General features: G+C 46.3%; 1 protein-coding gene and 2 long non-coding RNA genes across 3 annotated transcripts; 1 reads left to right on the forward strand and 2 right to left on the reverse strand.

The window, feature by feature from the left end:
- Positions 1-690: 690 nt before the first annotated feature.
- On the forward strand, positions 691-17,123 carry MYOZ3 (myozenin 3). The gene is made up of 6 exons (XM_054489209.2): positions 691-752; positions 8,239-8,393; positions 9,360-9,413; positions 9,518-9,671; positions 10,106-10,268; positions 14,457-17,123. The coding sequence occupies exons 1-6, from the start codon at positions 692-694 to the stop codon at positions 14,623-14,625; spliced, it is 756 nt and encodes a 251-aa protein (XP_054345184.1). The 5' UTR covers position 691; the 3' UTR covers positions 14,626-17,123.
- Positions 3,278-10,235, reverse strand: LOC134739614 (uncharacterized). The gene is made up of 6 exons (XR_010126453.1): positions 9,881-10,235; positions 8,283-8,562; positions 7,882-7,941; positions 6,160-6,371; positions 5,891-6,043; positions 3,278-3,805 (listed from the first exon to the last, which is right to left on the reverse strand). It is a non-coding gene; the product is annotated as an uncharacterized LOC134739614 (long non-coding RNA).
- Positions 16,479-19,657, reverse strand: LOC129037269 (uncharacterized). The gene is made up of 3 exons (XR_008502770.2): positions 18,774-19,657; positions 17,411-17,743; positions 16,479-17,054 (listed from the first exon to the last, which is right to left on the reverse strand). It is a non-coding gene; the product is annotated as an uncharacterized LOC129037269 (long non-coding RNA).
- Positions 19,658-22,814: the final 3,157 nt, after the last annotated feature.

Raw genomic sequence — 22,814 nt, forward strand, 5'->3', positions numbered from 1 at the left:
TTTTATTTGCAAACCTCTTCCAAGATTCTTTGAAAGTGCCATGAGATACAAATAGGGGAATGGAACAAGAGGAAGAGAAGGGATGAGGGAGAAGAGAACACCACGGAAGTTAGCCCAGTAGCGGGGAGATGGGGAGGATGGGGGATGGTTCTCTCTGCTTGGTTGGACCAGCCTATGCCCTCAAGCCTCAGGGCCAAGTGCCAAGGATGAAAGGGGCACACCAGCCTCGCAGATCCCAGTGTAACCCCAGTCTAGTCCATTCTCCCCCTCCCCTAACTTAAACCTCCAACTTCTTTCAGCCTTGGAATAGGACTCTCCTGGGTCAACAGATGACAGTAGAGCCTGAGACCTTTGCCTGCCCCACTCGGATGCCCCTGGCACCTACTCTCCCTCTGATCAGGATGCCAGAGCTGGGAAAAGGCCCTAGAAACCACCCCTGAAGAGACAGTGCTTCCCTATCAACATGAAAATAGATTTGTGCAAACTTGAGCACCTCCCTCTCGTTCCCTGGGCCTCAGTCTCCTCTGCACAGAGACCCTGAAGGCCCTTCCAGCTCAGACATCCCTTGCTTGTGATTTTGGGCTAGCCTAAAGCTGTTCAGGACTGGGGCAGGGTGAACCAGGGACTGGAAGGAGATCTGGGGAGAAATGGAGGCAGCTTAGTCCATTCATGGGGGTCTCTCCTCCACAGGATGATCCCCAAGGAGCAGAAGGGGCCAGTGATGGCTGCCATGGGGGACCTCACTGAACCAGGTAAGGTGGTTCTAGCCTCATGCCTTCCTCAGACTCCATCTTTTCCTTGCTCCCAGGGTGCACTCACTCTGGCCTGCTGGCCCCAGGCCTGGGCAGACAGGTGTGAGCTCCAGGCCAGCTCTGAGGGAGTGCCTGTAGAATCTGCTGCCTAGGCTGGGAAGCTTCCTGAGGCACTGGGAGGGGTCTTGCCCATCTGTCCACAGACCCAGGAGCTGAGGCTGAGTGTCTCAGGCTGGGCCTTGGCTCTAAAATGACCCTGGCCCTGGCTTCATCTAAGGCCTCACCTCAGCCCCAAATTAAGCTCTGAAGACTCCGGTCGCAGTTCCAGCCCTACCTGTGGCTGCAAGCTCTTCACACACTTGCCTTTGCCTATTACTCCTGTGGGTCTCACCGAGCCCTCTGGGTGGCCCAGGATGGCTGGGCCCCATGGCTAAGATAGGGGAGTGGAGAGAGTGGAGTAGGGTGGGAAGACAGGGGAGTGGAGAGAGTGGAGCAGGGTGGGAAGAGCAGGCTGCCCATTTGAATACAAAACTTTTTACTTAAAAGCTGAGTCATCAAATGAGTAAATCATTTTTATCATTTCATTAAAAAAGTTTAAATTCATTTTTACCAATTTTAGAAGACCTCTTCAGGAACTCTTGATACAATTTTGGAATCTGTTTATTTGGTCTACTTTAGAGGATTTCAGGTATTTTAAAAATTAATTTAGGGGCTGGACACAGAGGCTGATGCCTGTAATCCCAGCACTTTGGGAGGCTGAGGTGGAAGGATTGCTTGAGCCCAGGAGTTTGAGACCAGCCGGGGCAACATGGTGAGACTCCATCTCTACAAAAAAAAAAAAAAAAAAAATTAGCCAGACGTGGTGGCACATGCCTGTGGTCCCAGCTACTCAGGAGGCTGAGGCAAGAGGATCGTTTGAGCCTAGGAGTTGGAGGCTATAGTGAGCTATGGTTGTGCCACTGCACTCCAGCCTGGGTGACAGAGTGAGACTCTGTCTCTAAAAAAAGAAGAAAAGAAAAGAAAAAAATTAATTCAACTAAGTCAGAGCTCTCAAGCTTTATTATGAATCATAATGATTTGATGTTGGTTAAGCATACAGAGTCCCAGCATCTACTCCTGAGGATTCTGACTCAGGGGACCTGAGGTAGGACTTGTGCATTTGCCTTCAGCGTGCTAAGGAGTCAATCATATTTCATGACTTCATATGTGGCATCCTTTTAACCTATTTTGTGTGTTCTTGCCTCCTTTTGTTGATGTCCAGTTTCTTCCCCCACCCTGATTTTGTAGCTAAAATATGCACATTCTATGGGTATTGACGCTCTAACTAGAAGGGTCAGGCAATGCATTCTGTTTTCTCTTGGGGAGTTAATTACAGACCCCCAAATATGGAGACACATCATTGATGCAAGACTTGAAATATATAACTTGTTGATTATTGCTAAGGTACTGACTAAAGACAATTTTGAAACAAAAGTAGGAAGAAAAAATAAATCTCATAATCTCACCACCTAAAGACGGCCACTGTAAAGTAAAAGTTATAAAAATGTTTACCATCATTGCATGCTTACTATGTGGCAGATACTTTGCTAAGAGAAAAGTATCCTTTATGCTTTGTGTCATTTCATCCCCACCACAACTCTCTAAGTTGGATATTATCCTCATTTTGGAAATGAGAATATTGAGGCTCAGAGGAGCAGGTGGTCACATCTGGTAGGTGGTAGAGCTGCAATTTGACTCCAGGTCTCTTGGTCTTCAGAGCTGTTTATTACATGGTTACAATGATAATACATCATTTTAAAAAAAAAATTCACTTGCCATTGACTTGGCATACATTAAAAAAATTAGTTTAATTCAGACAAAACAGACATGCTTTGAAAGTGAAAGTTCATCATAATGGAACCATCTGGAGATAACCACTGTTAACATATTTATGTAAATTCTTTTTCTGTTCATATATGAATGTCTTTATATAAACATACATACACATGGGCTAAATACTATATGCTATGTTCTTCGGCTTTTTTTTTTTTTTCATTTAGTAGCATTCCATCCTAGTATGATTTATCTCATGCCTTCCTTCCCGGTGCTTACCAGCATTCCGCTGTTTGGACACGTCATGTGTATTCAACCATCCCCTGACGGTGGTCATGAGGGTTGTCTGGGGTGAGATCCTTCGGGGCAGAACCAGAGGAGCCTTGTGCAAGTGACTTATTGAGAACATGCTCTCGGAAGGGAAGGAGGAATGCAGCCTAGGGTGGGGTATTGCTGAGCGAGGATGTGGGCTCAGCGGCTGTCCAGTTCAGTGTGACCCCGCGGGGAGCTCTCGAGCATGAATTGCTTCACAGAATTCATCCCACATGAGGCAAAGGCGCTGTGGCAGCATCCATTCCACTGGCAGTTCTCTGTAGAAGGTGGTGGTGTGAACTCTTAGCCACTAATAAGGGGCATCTGGCAGCATCCACCACAAGACTGAGTCCCAGTTTTCACAATTTTAAACCCCACAGCAATAAACATTCTTATACATGTATCTTTGGACATATTTATTGAACTTTTCCCTGAGAATAAATTCCTAGAAATAGAATTACTCAGTCAAATAGGTTTTATCTTTTTTTATTTTTTAATAGAGACAGGGTCTTGCTATATTGCCCAGGCTGTTCTTGAACTCCTGGGCCCAAGCAATCCACCCACTTTGGCCTCTGCAAGTGCTGGAATTATAGTTGTGAGCCACTGTGCCTGCCATTTTTTTTTTTTTTTTTTTTTTTAAATATTGAGCTCAGCTGGGGGAGGTGGCTCATGCCTGTAAGCCCAGCACTTTGGGAGACCGAGGCAAGCGGATGACCCGAGGTTGGGAGCTCGAGACCAGCCTGACCAACATGGAGAAACCCCATCTCTACTAAAAATACAAAATTACCCAGGCGTGGTGGCGCATGCCTGCAATCCCAGCTGCTCGGGAGGCTGAGGCAGGAGAATTGCTTGAACCCTGGAGGCAGAGGTTGCAGTGAGCCAAGATGGTGCCATTGCACTCCAGCCTGGGCAACAAGAGCGAAACTCGTCTAAAAAAAAAAAAAAAAAAAAAGAACAATATTGAGCTCAGCTCATCTGTATAGTATTTCAGAATATGATACTGAGGGTGCTTTATTATGTATTTAGGTATAACTATTCTTTTATATTTTTAAGTAGGCAGTACACTTTCTTGCTAAAAACAGTTACGACAAAACAGTGTAAACAATTTCCAACCCTCCTCCTTTATATGTCCCATGGTCACTGCTATGGTGACATGTCTCCTTGGCATGTCTCCTTGCAGATTTCTCAATGCATGCAAAAACACATACTTATTTTTTAATATAGAAATGGGGGCCGGGCGCGGTGGCTCACACCTGTAATCCCAACATGTTGGGAGGCTGAGGCGGGCAGATGACTTGCGGTCAGGAGTTTGGGACCAGCCTGGCCAACATGGTAAAACCCCATCTCTGCTAAAAATACAAAAATTAGCCAGGTGTTGTGGCTCATGCCCATAGTCCCAGTTACTTGGGAGACTGAGGCAGGAGAATCACTAGAACCCAGGAGGCAGAGGTTGCAGTGAGCCGAGATTGCACCACTGCACTCCAGCCTGAGCAACAGAGCAAGACTCTGTCTCAAAAAAAAAAAATATATATATATAATACATATATATAAAAAATATATATATACATATATATAAAAAGTATATTTATATAATATATAAGATAAATGGGATCTTAGAATACCTATTCTTCTGAATCTTACTTTCCCCTCCAATTAATTTATACTGGATTTCTTTTTTTCTTTGTTTTTTGAGACAGCATCTCACTCTGTTGCCCAGACTGGAGCACAGTGACACGATCTCAGCTCATTGCAAACTTCACCTCCAGCTTCAAGCGATTCTTGTGCCTCAGCCTCCCAAGTAGCTGAATTATAGGCACACGCCACCATGCCTGGCTAATTTTTGTATTCTTAGTAGAGACGGGGTTTTGCCATGTTGGCCAGGTTGGTCTCGAACTCCTGACCTCAAGTGATCCACCTTTCTCTGCCTCCCAAAGTGCTGGGATTACGGGTGTGAGCCACTGCGCCCGGCCTATAAGTGGATTTCTTTCTGTTCTTGGCACATAAAAAGTGTCCTTTATGTGTCTGTTGAAAGAATAAAAAAAAATCAGTGTCCTTTTTAGACAGCTATTTAGGATTCCATTGACTGGCATGAATCACAGTACCCAAGTGACCCCCAGTGCTGCCTGGTAGCCATGTCCATCTCCCTAGTTCATTCACTATCTCATGCTATTCTCTTAATGACTTTTGCAACCCCTCTCCTCAAACCTCCAATACCTCCTTGCACAACTTCATTCTCAGCTAAAGACCTTGCTTCTTATTCCACTGAGAAAAATAGAGTAACCAGAAGAGAACATCTGCAAACATCCTCCGCCACATCTGTCTACTTGCTTGCATCTGCACCCGTGTTTGTGGTTTTCCTTTCTGATATGGTGGATGGACTCTCCTCACACCTGCCTGGTGCTAATTCCTCTGGCTGGGCTCTCCTGTCACTCCTGCTCAAGGACATTCCTTCAGCAATTCTCCCCTCTCTCTATTGCATTGTCAGATGTTCCCATCAGTTAACGCACATGCTGTTATTTCTCCATCTTTACAAACAAACAAACAAACCCCTCTTGATCCCATAGCTGTCTGTAGCCAGGATCCTTTAAAGCCCAACTCTTCCGAGCAGTTGTCTGTATTGTTCTTACCAATCCTCTCTTTCTCTCTTTTTGACATTTTATTAGTCAATTTCCAAAGACACATACAAGTAGGGAGTACATGGTCCCTCCTTCATTCCTAAATTTCAAAGCTAATACCAAAAAGCATGTCATTGCACCCCGCAAATTCTTCAGAATGCATCAAAATAATAAAAGGGCATTTCCTTACACGCCACAAAGATATTAGCACACTGAACAAAATTAGCACTAATGATTTAATACCATTTAATAAGTGGTCTGTATTCAACCTTCTTCAGTTTTCTAGTTTGTTTTCATCAGCATCCAAACAAAGGCCACAGTTTTTATTTGGTTGCCATGGCTCCTAAGTCTCCTTTAATCTAAAGCAACCCCTCTGCCCCTTTTTTCCATGTCACTCACTTGTTTGAAAAACCAGGCCAGTTGTCCTGTAGAATGTCCTGCGTCCTGGATTTGGCTTATCGCTTCCTCATGGTGTGGTTAAACTTGTTCTTCTGTCCATTTTCTCTTGAACCCTCTCCAGTTAGGCTTTCACAGCCAAACACTCCATAGAAACTGCTTTAGTGAAAATTACCGATGACCTTGTGTTACTAAATATAATAGTCCATTTTCAGCCCTCATCTTCCTTGACACATCAGCAGCATTTGGCTCTGTTAGTCTCTCTATCATACCTGAAATGCTTTCATCATTTATTTTCAGGATGCCATCCTCTTTAGTTTCTTCCTGTGTTGTGGGCTGCTCCTGCCCAGGCTCCTGGCTTGGTTCCTCCTCACCGCCTCACTGTAAATGTTGGAGGCCCAGCCTCCGTCTCTGGTCCTCTTTACCTATTCTCATTTCTTTATGATCTCATCCAGCCTCCCAGCTTAAAATACCATTTATGGAGCTGGAATATGAATGTATGTGTATCTGATTTTAGAGATGGACCAGGCAGGCCATGCTGCCCACACAGGGCTCTCACCTGCCAAGGTCCTCACCATTCTGTCCCCTCTGTCCTGCAAAACGCTTCCTTTGTTGGCCAAACGTGAAAGTTTGCATTTGGCTGGTAGGAAAAGCACAAAGGATAGGGATGGGTCTCAAACTACTAAGAACAGTCATCACCCGGAAAATCCTCTAAATAGCTGTAAAGACTAGTTCCAACTATGAGAAAAGAAGTAAATGTAATGTTCTTCATTGAAAAACAACAACAAATGCCAGTAAATACCAGTAAAAGCTCATGATGCCCAAAATTTGACCTCCAGGTCAGTTTTCTCCAGATTCACACATCTATCTCCCTCCTCAGCACCACCACTTAGATGCCTACAAGTCTCCTCAAACTTAATGTGCCCAGTTTTGGAGATAATTAGCAGAGTCTGGATATGGACTAGATATTAGGTAAAACAAAAAGTTGTTCACTTGGAAAGGTGGAGATCTCTAACTTGTAAAGATCTTGATATAACAAGTTACAGGCCGGGAGCGGTGGCTCATGCCTGTAATCCCAGCACTCTGGGAGGCCGAGGCGGGCGGATCACGAGGTCAGGAGTTCGAGACCAGCCTGGCCAACATGGTGAAACCCCATCTCTACTAAAAATACAAAAATTAGCTGGGCGTGGCGGCGCGTGCCTGTAATCCAGCTACTCAGGAGCCTAAGGCAGGAGAATTGCTTGAACCCAGGAGGCGGAGTTTGCAGCAAGGCGAGATTATGCCATTGCACTCCAGCCTGGGCGACATCTCAAAAAAAACAAAAAAGTTACAAAACATGTATGCTATAATTTTATTTTGGTTAAAACCTCATAGGAATATAGTCATTGAAAAAGATATGAAAGGACATACACTAAGGTGTTAATAGTGGCAGTCTCTGGGTGATAGATAATGGTATCTTTCTCTTTTTTGTCTGATATCTGTATTTTCCAACTTTCCTCAGGGCCCATATATGCTTTTTTTTTAAATGGAAAATCACTCTGTCACCCAGGCTAGAGTACAGCAATGCAATCTCGGCTTACTGCAACCTCCACCTCCTGGGTTCAAGTGATTCTCCTGCCTCAGCCTCCAGAGTGGCTGGGATTACAGGCACGCGACACTTACGCCCAGCTAATTTTTCTACTTTTAGTAGAGATGGGGTTTTGCCATGTTGGTCAGGCTGGTCTCGAACCCTTGACCTCAGGTGATGCGCCGGCCTTGGCTTCCCAAAGTGCTGGGATTACAGGCGTGAGCCACCGCGCCCGGCCCATATATGCTTTTTTATAATAATAAAAGGCTATTTTAAAGTTAAAAGAACACAGGTCTAGAACTGAACTCCTGATCTTTCCCAGAACCTTCTCCTCCCTTTGCCTTCCCCATCTCAGTGAATGGCTGCTCTATCCTTCTAGTGGCTTGCAGTCAGCCTCTCTCGCTCATTGCCCATACCCATGGCTTACCTTTAAAAAATATCGAGAATCTGACCATTTCTCACTACCTCCACCATTATGGGCAAAGACCTGCATGGGGAATTCATGCAACAAACACAAATGGCCAAAGAACTTCTGAAACACTGCTAAACTTCACTGAGCAACAAACACATGCAAATTAAACTCTGAGGTGTCATTTTTGCCCATCAGGTGGGCAAAGATTTCAAACAATCATGACACCCGGTGACGGTGTCGGTGTCAGCAAGCTTGGGGAGAAACAGGCATTCTTACTCACAGCATGCCATGCTGAGGAGGTGCTTCGAGAGGTGGGGCCTGGAGTGTATGGGGGATGGGGTGGTGAGAGCCTGCTCTGGCCTTTCCTGGCAGTCCCTATGCTGGACCTGGGCAAGAAGCTGAGCGTGCCCCAGGACCTGATGATGGAGGAGCTGTCACTACGCAACAACAGAGGGTCCCTCCTCTTCCAGAAGAGGCAGCGCCGTGTGCAGAAGTTCACTTTCGAGTTAGCAGCCAGCCAGCGGGCGGTGAGTAAGCCACCATTGTGCTCATGGGGAAACTGAGGACCACAGAGAGCCACTGGTTAGCCTAAAGCCAAATGGTAAGCCAGGCTGAGGACTGTGATGTTCCCATCAGATTAAGCTCCTACCTTTCGGTGTGATCCTTGAAAACTGTTATCTTTTTAGGCATCTCTCCCTGGATACAGAACAAATTGAACAAAGTAGATTGGGGGTTGAGGATAAGCCACGGAGTGAAGGGACTGTGGCTCCTACAAAAAAAAAAAAAAAAAAAAAAAAAGCTAAGACAGACATGCACTCTAGGCTAAATTTGCAGCAGGCTGGATCTAGTTTAGACTTGGGCCTGAACTAAGATGGAAAAGGTAGAATGCCCTTTTTTCTTTTTCCCACCGGAGGAAGGAAAGGCCATGGAATAATCTGCTGGTGGAGAAGAAAGGCAAGAAGGGTTCTTCCCTTGGCTTCAGAAAGGCAGCAGGCAGTTCCCGATACTTCTAAGGAAGCCAGGGCTATTCCATCCACCCTCCACTTAATTTCTGGGCTAGACAGGAGGCAACTGAGAGGGAGTGATGTGGCAGAAAAATAAAGATGGCAAAACACTCGGCTTTGCTATGTGCCTAAGACAGTGCTAGCTAAGAACTTTGCAGGTATCTCATTTAATGCTCATAGACCCCTCTGAGGAAGAGATCTTCATCACCATCATCCTCATTCTATCGAGAAGGACATTGAGGCTCAGGGAAGTTAAGTATCTTGCCCAGACTCAGCATTACAATAGCAATGAACATATATCGAGTATTTCTCGGTCCCAGGCACTGGGTTTAGCGCTGTAAACTAGTAACTCATCCTTGTTCCCCGATGATGGGCGTTAGGATTCTTGCCTTCCCCCCCCCACCCTTTTTATTTTTTTGGTGGAGGGAGAACCCTGGTCCCCTGCCCCGCTGAGCCTCTCTGCGGTTTATTCTACCCACTCGCTCCCAGATGCTGGCCGGAAGCGCCAGGAGGAAGGTGACTGGAACAGCGGAGTCGGGGACGGTGAGCGTGGAGGGGAGCTCCCTGGAAGGGAAGCTGGGGGAAGGGGAGGGCGGCGGGGGGCGGGAGGTCGTCGGTGGCCTCTGAGAGCCCGCCCCTGTGCCCAGGTTGCCAATGCCAATGGCCCTGAGGGGCAGAACTACCGGTTGGAGCTCCACATCTTCCCGGCCTCACCCGGGGCCTCACTCGGGGGTCCCGAGGGCGCCCACCCTGCAGCCGCCCCTGCTGGGTGCGTCCCCAGTCCCAGCGCCCTGGCGCCAGGTGAGTGTCGTCCTCGGGTCCCGGGACCAGGGCTGGGGGACCTGAAGCATGGGTGTGCTCCCCATGGGGCAAGAAGAGCACCCAGAAGGCTAGTCCGCCCCCTTCCCCAACACACACGCGCACGCGCGCACTCCCCTCGCCAAACCACGAGCCAGAGGGGCGCCGCGCCCCAGGTCACACAGCGAGTCAGCCAAGGCCAAGACTGCAACCCGCGCCGCGAACTTGTAGCTTCCTCACTGCAGTCCTCCGTGTTTCCTGGGATGGAGAGGGGTCTCCTGTGCTGGAGCAACTGTGGCATCCCATTCCCCCACTCCTCTCCCCTAACTCCGATCTTCCCTCGTCCAACCGCGTCCGCGGAATGGGGATGGGGCGAGGTGGGGGTGGGGGCTGAGGGTGGAAGAACCGAGGCGCCCCCTTCCCACCCCCGCCCCTAGGCTATGCGGAGCCGCTGAAGGGCGTCCCGCCAGAGAAGTTCAACCACACCGCCATCCCCAAGGGCTACCGCTGCCCCTGGCAGGAGTTCGTCAGCTATCGGGACTACCAGAGCGATGGCCGAAGTCACACCCCCAGCCCCAACGACTACCGAAATTTCAACAAGTAAGGTGGGGCGGGCAGCCCGGGGACAGACCGGGAGGGGCGGGAAGCCAGTCACAGCCACAGCGGGAGCCTGCTTTTCCTGAGCACTTTCTGCAGGCCAGGCTCTGTCCCCAGCGCTTTCTATTCATTGCGCTCTGGCTGGAACAGCGCCTCCGCACCTAGTAGGTGCTCAGTAAACGTGGGAGAAATGAAGGGTGAAGGTGCCACACATCTTGGATCCTCTCCAGGACATGGTGGGCGGGTGCTATGAGTTTTCCTGTTCTGCAGATGAAGAGGCTGCGGCTCAGGAATATGAACAACCCGGCCAAAGCCACAAAGCAAGGAAGCACCGGCAGGGCTGGGGTTCGGGTCTGGGTTTGTCTGACTCCAGAGCCCAGTGCCTTGTTCTCCATGGCTGCTGTGTGCTACCTCTTTGATGAACATCTAGATTTGTGTCCTTCTCTGAGGGGTCCCCAGATTTCAGCAGTTCGAGGCCAGCTCAGCTTTTCCTTTCACCAATGGCCTAGAAGAGGCCAACAAGGTAGCTTTGAGGCTGCCCCAAAGTGGAGAGTGGCAGTGAAACATTGGACGCCAGAGTGAGGGCCACAGAACAGTGGTCTGTATTGGTTTAGAGCATGAGGCCTCCACGTGGACTTAAATGCAGACCCCAGGCCTGCCCATGTTGACCTTGGGCAAGTGACTTAACCTCTCTGAGCCTCCATTGCCTGTAAAATGAGGGGTTTATAGTACCTACTTCATAAGGTTGCTATGGAGATGACATGAGAAACCATAGGTAAAGTTTCTGGCAAGTAAGACACTTTCAACAAACAATAGCTATTATTGTTGTTGTTGTTGTTATTATTATTATTATTTGAGACAGAGTCTCACACTGTCACCCGGGCTGGAGTGCAATGGCGCAATCTCAGCTCACTGCAACCTCCTCCTCCTGGGTTCAAGCGATTCTCCTGCCTCAGCCTCCTGAGTAGCTGGGATTACAGGCGCCCACCACCACGCCCGGCTAATTTTTTGTATTTTTAGTAGAGACAGGGTTTCACTATGTTGGCCAGGCTGGTCTCGAACTCCTGAACTCGTGATCCACCCACCTCTGCCTCCCAAAGTGCTGGGATTACAGGCATGAGCCACTGCCCCCGGCCTATTATCATTATTATTTACAGCTGAGATGAGGTTTGGACAGGGGAGAGCTTGAAAGGGATACATTTACCATTCTGCACTGGGGGCCTGAAAACAAACCATAGGAATCAAGACAGAAGCTTGGCACTGGGGGAAGGCCTTGGGCTGAGGAGTGCATGTTAACTGCATTGGCTTCCTCGGTCTGGTGCTATTTCTGAATATGCTCCTCTGGTTTGGGCTGCATTTAGTGAGGAAAAGGGGAGTCCACAGAGAAGACGCCATGGTCCTGCTCTTCTGGCATTTGCTCAGACCACACGTGGAGACTGTGTCTGTCTAAGACAGATGGGTGGGCGCCGGAGCCTAGCTAGGCCTGGAAAATCAGAACATATGAGGAAGGGCTGAAGGAACTGGGGGTGATCTGCCTTGAGAAGAGACAGCTCCAGAGGCATGTGACTGCCCTCAAATATCTGAATAGGCAGAGAGGGTCCTGATGGGAAGAATTGGGCCTAGCATGCGCTGTGTGAGTCACGAGCCATTAACAGACATTCTGGAGTTCCCCGCCAGGCAGGACTGCCCTGTCTCCTCCTGGGCCCTCAGACCCTGCCTGCCCAGCCATTTGAAACCTGCAGCAGACATTCAGTCCTGGCAGGCAGCTTCCAGGCTGGGCCACTCAGGTTGCATCTCCCACTGATCTCATGCCTAAAGTATGACAGCAAGTCACATTCCCAACAGCAGAAAGAGGCTCTTAGGGAGCCCTGCACCCAGACCTCTTCTGAGGGAGAAAGAGCAACTGAGGCATAGAGAAGAGAAATAGCAGTTTGGGTGGCCAAGATGTGCTCAGCTTCCAGGGCCCTGGGCTCCCAGTCAAGGGCCTGACTGTGGGCCTTGCATGGCTTGGACACCACCCAGCCTGTTCCTGTGAGGCCTGGCTGTTGCCACCAAAACTGGGGTGGTCCAGGCAGAAATGCTTTCTTGGCTGGGACCCAGGCCCTGGCCCGAGGTTTGTCTTTCCACCCCAGAGGCAAGCACTCTCCTCTTCCCACTGGTCCCAGGCTGCTGGAAAAACAACACAAGCAATGATTTTTATTTTTCTTAAAATTAACAAACAGTATTAAGGCCGGGCGCGGTGGCTCACGCCTGTAATCCCACTTTGGGAGGCCGAGGCAGGCGGATCACTTGAGGTCAGAAGTTCAAGACCAGCCTGGCCAACATGGTGAAATCTCATTTCTACTAAAAATACAAAAATTAGCTGGGCTTGTTGGCACACACTTGTAATCTCAGCTACTCAGGAGGCTGAGGTGGGAGAATCACTTGAACCTGGGAGGCGGAGGTTGCAGTGTGCCGAGATCACTCTACTACACTCTAGCCTGAGTGACAGAGCAAGACCCTGTCTCAAAACAAAACAACAAAAAAACAGTATTGTTAAAATCACGTACATAGGTTCTCTTTTAAAAAATGTTAGGCAAATAAATGTAGAGCCCCTTTGCTCTATCCCATCCTCCAATCCCAGTTGCCTTCCCAAAGGTAACATGGTTGTCAGGCTGGCCTGTATGGGTTCAGAACATTTTGTGTGGGCAGCTGCATGCCTGTAGGGGGAATGGCGTTTGTGTGTGTGTGTGCGTGTGTGTGTGTGTTAATACTTTGCACTTCATTCTGTTAACTTGCTTTTTTTACTCAACATTGCTTTTGAAATCTACCATACTAATACGTAGAGCTCTAGTTCCTTTTAAGCTGCTGTATAGTTTTCGTTTTCTTTTTTTGGCGGGGTGGGGCAGAGTTTCGCTTTTGTGGCCCAGGCTGGAGTGCAATGACACAATCTCAGCTCACTGCAACCTCTGCCTCTCAGGTTCAAGCAATTCTTCTGCCTCAGCCTCCCAAGTAACTGGGATTACTGTCACCCACCACTATGCCCAGCTAATTTTTGTGTTTTTACTAGAAACGGGGTTTCACCATGTGGGCCAGGCTGGTCTTCAACTCCTGACCTCAGGTGATCGGCCCGCCTCGGCCTCCCAAAGTGTTGGGATTAAAGGCGTGAGCCACTGCGCCTAGCCTGCTGTATAGTTTTCTATCGTGTGTCAGCATGCTCTATTTGTCTTGCCTATTTCTCTGCTAGTGGACATATGGGTTGTTTCTGGTTTGTCACTAATGTGCTGCTCAGGTCTGCATCCCAGTGCCTACGCGCCTGTGCTTTCCTAAGCCATATGCTCGGAGGTGGAGATGGGGGGTGACATAGTTCACACATTTCAGGTTAGAAAGATCCTGCCAAATTGTCTTCTGCGGTAGCAGCACTGGCTTACCCTCTAACCAGCAGCATGTGTGAAACTTTTCCCCCGCCACCTCACCAACTTTGCCCAGTTATCAAATTATTTCATCGTGCCAGTGTCCTGGAGGAGAAATGGCATGTCTGTTGTAATCTGCATTTTCCCCCTGATTTTCAGTGCTCTTTCTAATGCTCTTTTCTCTCTCTAGTTTTGGGCCGTTTGTCCTAAGGGGAGCTTACTGAAGGGGAGTCTAGAGTCTTGCCTAGGACAAGTCAATTCTGACTCCATCAGCTTCATTTCTATTGCTAAGCAACGAGCCACCCAAGTAGGCGCAGACTTGGAAATGGGCAAAGTTGAAAAAAACCTCTTAAGATGTACAGAATCGCTGGGTGTGGTGGCTCATGCCTGTAATCCCAGCACTATAGGAGGCTGAGGTGGGCGGATCACGAGGTCAGGAGTTCGAGACTAGCCTGGCCAACATGGTGAAACCCCGTCTCTACTAAAAATACAAAAATCAGCCGGGCGTGGTGGCACGTGCCTGTAATCCCAGCTACTACGGAGGCTGAGGCAGGAGAATTGATTGAATCTGGGAGGCGGAGGTTGCAGTGAGCTGAGATCACCCCACTGCACTCCAACCTGGGTGACAGAGCGAGATTGTCTCAAAAAAAAAAAAAGATGTACAGAATCTTGCCGTATAGAAGGGAAAACTGAGGCTCAGAGAGCGGCAGGGAGGGGCCCATACATGGTGATCCACATGTCAATGTACTGCTGTCCCTGTTCCACACAGCCCACCTCTCCTGCTGCTCTCTTTCTCCAGGACCCCGGTGCCATTTGGAGGATCCCTCGTGGGGGGCACTTTTCCCAGGCTAGGCACCTCCTTCATCCCGGAGCCCCTCAGTGGCTTGGAACTCCTCCGTCTCAGACCCAGCTTCAACAGAGTGGCCCAGGGCTGGGTCCGTAACCTCCCAGAGTCCGAGGAGCTGTAGTCCTAGCCTGAATCTTCAGTTCCCCAGTCTTGGGGGCCTGGTAACATCTGGAGCCAAGACTTGTAGACAGCGCTTCACAGTTTAAGAAGGGCCTTCACACACAAAACCTGATTGCAGATGGCTTCAGAGGTCACAAAGTTCAGTAGTCCCAAAACATGAGTGTGCTTCAAAATTACCTGGGGATGTTGTTCCGAATACAGATGACTGGACTGTCCCAGACTTGCAGCATCAGAGTCTCCTGAGTCGAGGAATCTGTATTATTAGCAACCAGGGCCGGGTGTAGTGGCTCACACCTGTAATCCCAGCACTTTGGGAGGCCGAGGCAGGAGGATCACCTGAGGTCAGGAGTTTGAGACCAGCCTGGCCAAAATAGTGGAACCCTGTCTCTACTAAAAATACAAAAATTAGTCGGACATGGTGGTGCATGCCTGTAATCCCAGCTACTTGGGAGGCTGAGACAGGAAAATCACTTGAACTAGGAGGCAGAGGTTGCAGTGAGCCGAGATTGTGCCACTGCACTCCAGCCTGGACAACAGAGTAAGACTCCTTCTCAAAAATAAATAAATAAATAGCAACCAGTACTCCAGGTGATTCCAGCATAACTTATCCATGGTTCGTGTCATTAGGAGTCCACATCCACACCTCTGCTCTTTCCCGTTCTCGCAGTGTACACTCACCTGGTTTCAGGGTGCTCACTGGCACCCCATCTTCCTGTGAATAACTCAAATAATTAGAAAATGTTCCTTTTACTGAGATGCAGTTGGTCTTCATCTATTTATGCTCTAAACACTTCCTAAGCACTGACTACGCGCTAGACACTGCCAGGCCCGGGCCTCAAGGAGGAAGAGACAGTAGGGAAGACGGATTTATAGAGCACGAAATCACCGTAATTTTCCCTAAAGCATGCTTATTGACAATTGAGGAACAAAGTGTTGTGGAGCAGAGGAAGGAGTCCCTCACCCTAGGTGTGAGATGGGATTCCGGAAGCTTCCTGGAGGATTTGAGTGGGACCTTGGGGGAGGCGTGAGAGTCCATGAAGAGAAGGGGGTGTGAGGGGGAGGGTATTCCTGGAAAGTGGACCAGCATGTGCAAAAATATGGAACTGAGCACGGGTGCAGGGTGTTCTGCAGAAGGGAGAAGGCTGTGCTAGAGGAGCTGGTGAGGACCAGCATGGGGTGGGCTTCACTAAGGAAATGGGGAAGGTTTTAGTGATAGGTCTTGCTGGGTGCTGTGTGGGACGCATATTGGAGAAGGGTGATGCCAGAAGCCAGGAAGCCTGCAAGGGATGAGGCCATGGGAATGGAAAGAAGGGGCCACCCGCTGGGCACCTAACAGGACAGGTGCAAAGTGGGGTGCTTATTAAGATTCCTTCTTTCCACTGTCCATTTTGAGCAGGCTGCTTAAAGTGGTGGTGATGATGATGATGATGGCAGCTTTAGATTGAGTGCCTCGGTGCTTGGGCTGGTAGTAGGTTCTCTACATATCTTATTTCTAATTCTCAGAACAACCCTGAGAGAAAGATATTGTTGTCCCCACTTTACAGATGTGGATATTTAGGCTCAAAAGGAGGAAGTGACTTGTCCAGGGGCAGAGACCAAATGGGAATCTGATTTCAGTGGATGTCTCTTTTCACTGCACTGGGTGGTCAATGGCCACTCGCTCTGAAATCATCTGATTGTGGTGCCCTGCCTTGGAGTTTAGAAGTTGAGTGCAGGCTTGGGAGTCAGACTGGATGGGGTAGGTTCTAACTCTGCCACTGCTAGCCGGGTGAACTTGAGCAAGTCATTTCACATCTCCGAGCCTCTATTTCTCCAAGTGTAAGATGAGGACAAATATAAAAGCTCCCTTATGAGTTGGTTGTGAACACAGTGCAGGGCACATTTATAATAAGAGCTCAGTCAATGGTAGGTTTCATGTAACTTCTGCTCTAGGCTGGAAAAGTTGTTCTTGCACTGGATGCAGCATGAGAAGCTGGCTGCTAAGATGTCACTGGGGGTCAGTAAAGCTGAAGCCTGAAGGAAAGCCTCTCATTGCTGTAGAGCTCTGCCTGCCTCTCTCTCTGGGGGCAATGGGGAAGGTCAGGAGTCCAGCCCATTCCCAGGGTGCGTGGGATAGTGATTACATTTTCCTTTTGCTCTGGAGTTTCACTCCCCTTCTGGGTCCCAAGGGCCCAATGGCCTGACTTTTAGAATTGCTTGCAGTTGGTGTTTTCTCTTGAATTTGGGGGCTGCCATTTAAAGCCAGGTTTCCATGAGCTGAAGACCAGCCATTCAAGAGTCTGAAAAGTAGACAAGAGGACTCCGATTGCCTTGGGTTGGTTCTGCTGTGCTCTGGAAGGTAATTGCAGCCACCGGGTATGAAAAGGAGCCTGGTGGGGAGACCACTGCACCCAAAACAAATCCTTTCTTCTTCTGAGAATGTGACTTTTTCTGGTGTTGTAAAAAAGAAAAAAAAAAAAAGAATGCTCATTGTAAAAATAAAAAAATAATAAGCAAGGAGTAAAACGTGAAGTGTCTGCCCACATAGTCCTCCCACGTACATAATGTACACCTTCCTACCTTCCTGCCTCTGCCATTCCTACACACCAGAGGTAACCACTGATGACAATTTGGTCCTTCTAGAATTGTAGAATTATTTGAATGGATAAATATGTGCATGTGTATACAGATGCATACTCACATAGGCATGTCTTTGTTTTAATGGAATCATACTATATGGATTGTTCTGTATCATGCTGCTTTATTTAAGAAGTAAAATTTGGATCCTGAAAAAGCAAATCACTCACCTTTCATGTAATTTGAGATTACATGGAATAAATTATAAGAAATCCTTCATATAGGCTGGGCATGGTGGCTCACACCTGTAATCCCAGCACTTTGAGAGGCCGAGGTGGGCAGATCACTTGAGGTCAGGAGTTCGAGACCAGCCTGGCCAACATGGTGAAACCCCATCTCTACTAAAAATACAAAAATTAGCCAGGCATGGTGGTGTGTGCCTGTAATCCCAGCTACTCGGGAGGCTGAGGCATGAGAATCGCTTGAACCCAGGAGGCGAAGGTTGCAGTAAGCTGAGATTGCACTGCTGCACTCAGCCTGAGCGACAGAGCAGGACTCCATCTCTAAATAAATAAATAAATAAATAAATAAATAAATAAATAAGAAAACAAAAGAAATCCTTCATATAAAATTCTATATTTTTGCCTGTTTTTGTTCTTCCCATAAATTAAATCATACAGTGATATGGAAATGAAAAGGACTAAGAATAGCCAAAACGCAGAGAAATGTGGCATTAGACTTAGCAACAGCGAACTATAGTTTCATGCAACAATGTGGATGCATCTCAGGAACATAATGGTAAGCAAAGGAAGGCAAATGTTTCCTGATGGAAGAAAATATTTAATATAAAAGTCAGAATAGTGGTAACTTTGGGAGTGGGGAGGGGTTTGTGAATGTGAAGGGCCCCATCAAATGCTTCTAGGGTAGCTGGAAAAATTCTGTTTCTAGACCTGGGTGATTGTTACACAGATGTTCACTTTACAATATTTAAGTTAGTTGTACACCTGTGTGTTTTGCACTTTTCTGCACATGTACATATTTTATCAAAATAATCCCTCCTTTTAAAATGGGAGTGAACAGGTTAATAGGACATGAGACATACCTGAAGAGAGAATTAGTGAGCTAAAAGTGCCCATAATGCATCTCAGAGAGTTAGACGGAAAATATGAGAGAGAAGTTAAAAGATATGGAGAATAAAATGACAATGCCCAACACTACTAATGTCGATACTTTCCGGCAATAATGGAAAAATGTCTTCAAGGAGTGAGAGCACAATACATTGATTTTCAGACAAATAAGTATTAAGAGAGTTTTCTACTGACTCCTGAAAAAACGACAAAGAACATACTTCAGGAAGGACCCAGAATCTAAACATTTTAGAATTTTTAGATTCTATAAAAAGTATAGAATCTAAGCAGCACTAGTGAGCAGAGAAATGGTAAGCATGTGACTAAGTCCTAAAACATGATCAATCCAATAGATGACAGGAAGGATGAAGAAGAAACACAAGCACATAAAATAAAGCAGTATAATTACTTTCAAACATATCAGTTATCATAGTAACTGTAATATTTACATTTAGACAGGACTCACCAGTTTATAGATAAAGACTTATGGATTGGGCCGGGTGCAGTGGTTCACGCCTGTAATCCCAGCACTTTGGGAGGCCAAGGCAGCTGATCACGAGGTCAGGAGATAGAGACCATCCTGGCAAACATGGTGAAACCCTGTCTCTACTAAAAATACAAAAAATTAGCCAGGCGTGGCAGCGGGCGCCTGTAGTCCCAGCTACTCAGGAGGCTGAGGCAGGAGAACGGCGTGAACCTGGGAGGCGGAGCTTGCAGTGAGCCAAGATCATGCCACAGCACTCCAGCCTGGGTGAAAAAGCAAGACTCCATCTTAAAAAAAAAAAAAAAGACTTGTGGATTGGACGAAAATAATTTCAGTTCTGTGCTGTTCATAAGCAATGCCCCTAAAATATGTGGCACAGAAATGAAATAAAGAAATTGTCTGATGCAGTGGCTCACGCCTGTAATCCCAGAGGCGGGAGGATCACTTGAGGTCAGGAGTTTGAGGTTGCAGCGAGCTATGATCATGCCATTGCACTCCAGAATGGGCAATCGAGACCCTGTCTCAAAAAAAAAGAAAGAAAAAGAGAAAGAGAGAGAGAAAGAAAGAAATACTTTGCAAAAGAAATGTGTTTTAGCCATATTAACATCAGACAAAGTAGACTTGATGGCAAAAAGTATTATTGTGATAAAGCAGATCTTCACGTAAGAATAAACCCATAGTCACAATGTAAGATTTAACACATTTTTTTCAATTATCGATGGGTTAGCAGACAAATAATCAGTAAGGATATAGAAGATACGAACAATAAAATGAAAAAGTAGCATCCTGCACCACCAGATTAGAGAATACTCATTCTAACTACATATACTTTAAAAAACTGAATATACAAAATTCAAAACTTTTGTGCATCGAAGAATAGTATCAAGAGGGTGAAAAGAGAACCCACAGAATAGGAGATTATAACTCAAAGAATAAATATCAATGAAACTAGGGATACAAATTAATAATTTGATAAATAAAAAACAAATAGGTTAAGAAGAAGGGGCAAAACTTCCTTTTTCCTTGTAGAAGACTTTCAAATAATGTATGTAGACACTTGCCCCCTTAAGAGGTGGAGGTTAATTCCCATTCTATTGATTATAGACTGAACTTAACCAACTTGCTTCCAAAGAATAGAGCATAGGAAGAGAAAAATTGTGACTTCACAAAGGAGAAGCCTGGAAGACACTCCCTTAATGAAGTAATCAAGGTTAACATCATCAGTGATACTCAGATTTCTGATATGAAGTGATGAGAAGGGCACTTGCTCTTGTGATATTGTTCCTCAAATCCTTAACCCCAGTCTAAACATGTGATAACATCAGAAAAACCCAGTTGAGCAACATTCTATGAAAACACCTGACTGGTACTTTTAAAACCTACCACAGCATGAAAAACAAGGAAAGACCAATCAACTGTCACAGATTGGAGGAGACTGGGAGACATTACAACTAAATGTCATGTGGAAGCCTAGACTGAATTCTGAAACAGAAAAAAAGGACAGAAAAAAAATGGCGAAATCCAAATAAAGACTTAGTTGAGTTAATAGTATGGTACCTATGTTAATTTCTTAGTTTTTTCTTGTTTGTTTTTGTTTTTTTTAATTTTTTGTTCTGAGACAGGGTCTCACTACTCTGTCACCCAGGCTGGAGTGCAATGGCTCAATCTCAGCTCACTGCAACCTCCAGCTCCGAGGCTCAAGCGATTCTCCCACCTCAGCCTTCTGAGTTGCTGGAATTACAGATGTATGCCACCACACCTGGCTAATTTTTGTATTTTTTGTACAGCTGGGGTTTCACCATGTTACCCAGGCTGGTCTTGAACTCCTGAGCTCAAGCAATCCATCCACCTCGGCTTCCCAAAGTGCTGGGATTATAGGCGTGAGCCACCACGCCTGGCCAATTTCTTAGTTTTGAAAAACATACTAGGCTGGGCGTGGTGGCTCACGCCTATAATCCCAGCACTTTGGGAGGCCAAGGTGGGTGGATCACAAGGTCTGGAGTTTGAGACCAGCCTGGCCAACATGGTGAAACCCCGTCTCTACTAAAAATATACAAAAGTTAGCTGGGCATGGTGGTATGTACCTGTAATCCCAGCTACTCAAGAAGCTGAGGCAGGAGTATTGCTTGAACCCGGGAGACAGAGGTTGCATTGAGCTGAGTTTGCGCCACTGCATTCCAGCCTGGGCGACAGAGCAAGACCTTGTCTCAAAAAAAAAAAAAAAAAGAAAACAAGAGGCCGGGCACGGTGGCTCACACCTGTAATCCCAGCCCTTTGGGAGGCAGAGGCAGGCGGATCACGAGGTCAGGAGATCGAGATCATCCTGGCTAACACGGTGAAACCCTGTCTCTACTAAAAATACAAAAAATTAGCCGGGCATGGTGGCGGGCGCCTGTAGTCCCAGCTACTCGGGAGGCTGAGGCAGGAGAATGGCGTGAACCCGGTAGGCGGAGCTTGCAGTGAGCCGAGATTGCGCCATTGCACTCCAGCCTGGGCGACAGAGCGAGACTCCGTCTCAAAAAAAGAGAAAAGAAAAGAAAAGAAAAACATACTATGACTATGTAAGCTGTTAACAAGAGGGGAAGCTGGGTAAAAAGTATACAAGAACAGTCTTTGGAACTTTTCTGTCAATCTGAAATTATTCCAAAATAACAAGCTTTGAAACTCAAGACAGACAAATCCCACAGAGAAAACACCAGAACCTGATGGCTTCACCAGAGAATTGTGTCAAACATTTAAGAAGAAAAAAACAAAAAAAGCATTGTTACACAAATGCTTTCAAAATATAGAGGAAGAAACATTTCCAAACAAATTTTATAATGCTGGAAGAAACCTGACAAAAATATTACAGAAAAGGCCACTATTCCTCATGAATATAGACATAAAACCCAAGATACATATGTGTGTGTTCGTGTATGTATATACACACATATTTATAAATATATCTGTATATATAATTTATAAATAAATGTATGTAATACATCATGACTAAGTTAGGTTTACCCCAGGAATGCAATCTTGGTTTAACATTTTTGGTGCATGAAAAGCATTAATGAAATTCAACACCAATTTATGGTGAAAATTCTTTAAAAATTTAGAAGGCAACTCCTTCAGTTTGATCAAAGTTAGCTCCAAAAAATCTCCAGCTAATTACATACCTAATGGGGAAATACTGCATGCATTTCCCACAAGCTTGGGAATAAGACAAAGCTGTCTTCTCTTATCACTTCTATTTAATGTAGTACTCATGGTCCTAGCCAGTTCAGTTAGGCAAGAAAAAGAAATAGGCATAAAGATTGGAAATAAATAAATGAAATGGTCTCTGTTCACAGGTGAAATTATTGTTTACATAGATCATTGCAGACATCTACAAAATAATTACTAGAAATACTGAGTGAATTTAGCAAGGTCACAGGATACAAGGTTGAGACACAAAACCCAACTATTTCTATATTAACTGCAACAATTGGAAAAGACATTTTTTAAAAAATAGCAACAAATCACACAATTCTTAGTAATAAATGTAACAAAGGTTGTGTAAGACTTGTACACCAAAACCTTAAAACATTGCTGAAATTAAGGAAGATAGTTAAATGGAGACATATATTGTGCTCATAGATTGGAAAACTCAGTATTTGTAAGATGTCAGTTCTTCTCAAATTGACCTATTTTCAACACAATCCCAATCATAGGCTTATGTTTTTGTAGAAATTGGCAGGCTGATTTTAAAAATTTATATGGAAATGCAAGAGCCCTAGAAAAGGAAAATGTTTTCAACAAACAATAAATTACATCATTAGGGTGGGCCCTATCCAGTATGACTGGTGCCCTTATAACTAGAGGAAATTTGGACACAGAGGCATGCACACTGGGAGAACGCCAAGGAAAGATGAAGGCAGAGTGATGTGCCTGCAAGTCAAGGAATGCTAAAGATTGCCAGCAAACCACTAGAACCTAGGAGACAGGCATGGACCAGATTCTCTCACAGCCTCAGAAGGAATCAACCTGCTAACACCTTAATCC

Source organism: Pongo pygmaeus, chromosome 4, assembly GCF_028885625.2.
Source record: "Pongo pygmaeus isolate AG05252 chromosome 4, NHGRI_mPonPyg2-v2.0_pri, whole genome shotgun sequence".
Lineage (NCBI taxonomy): Eukaryota > Metazoa > Chordata > Mammalia > Primates > Hominidae > Pongo > Pongo pygmaeus.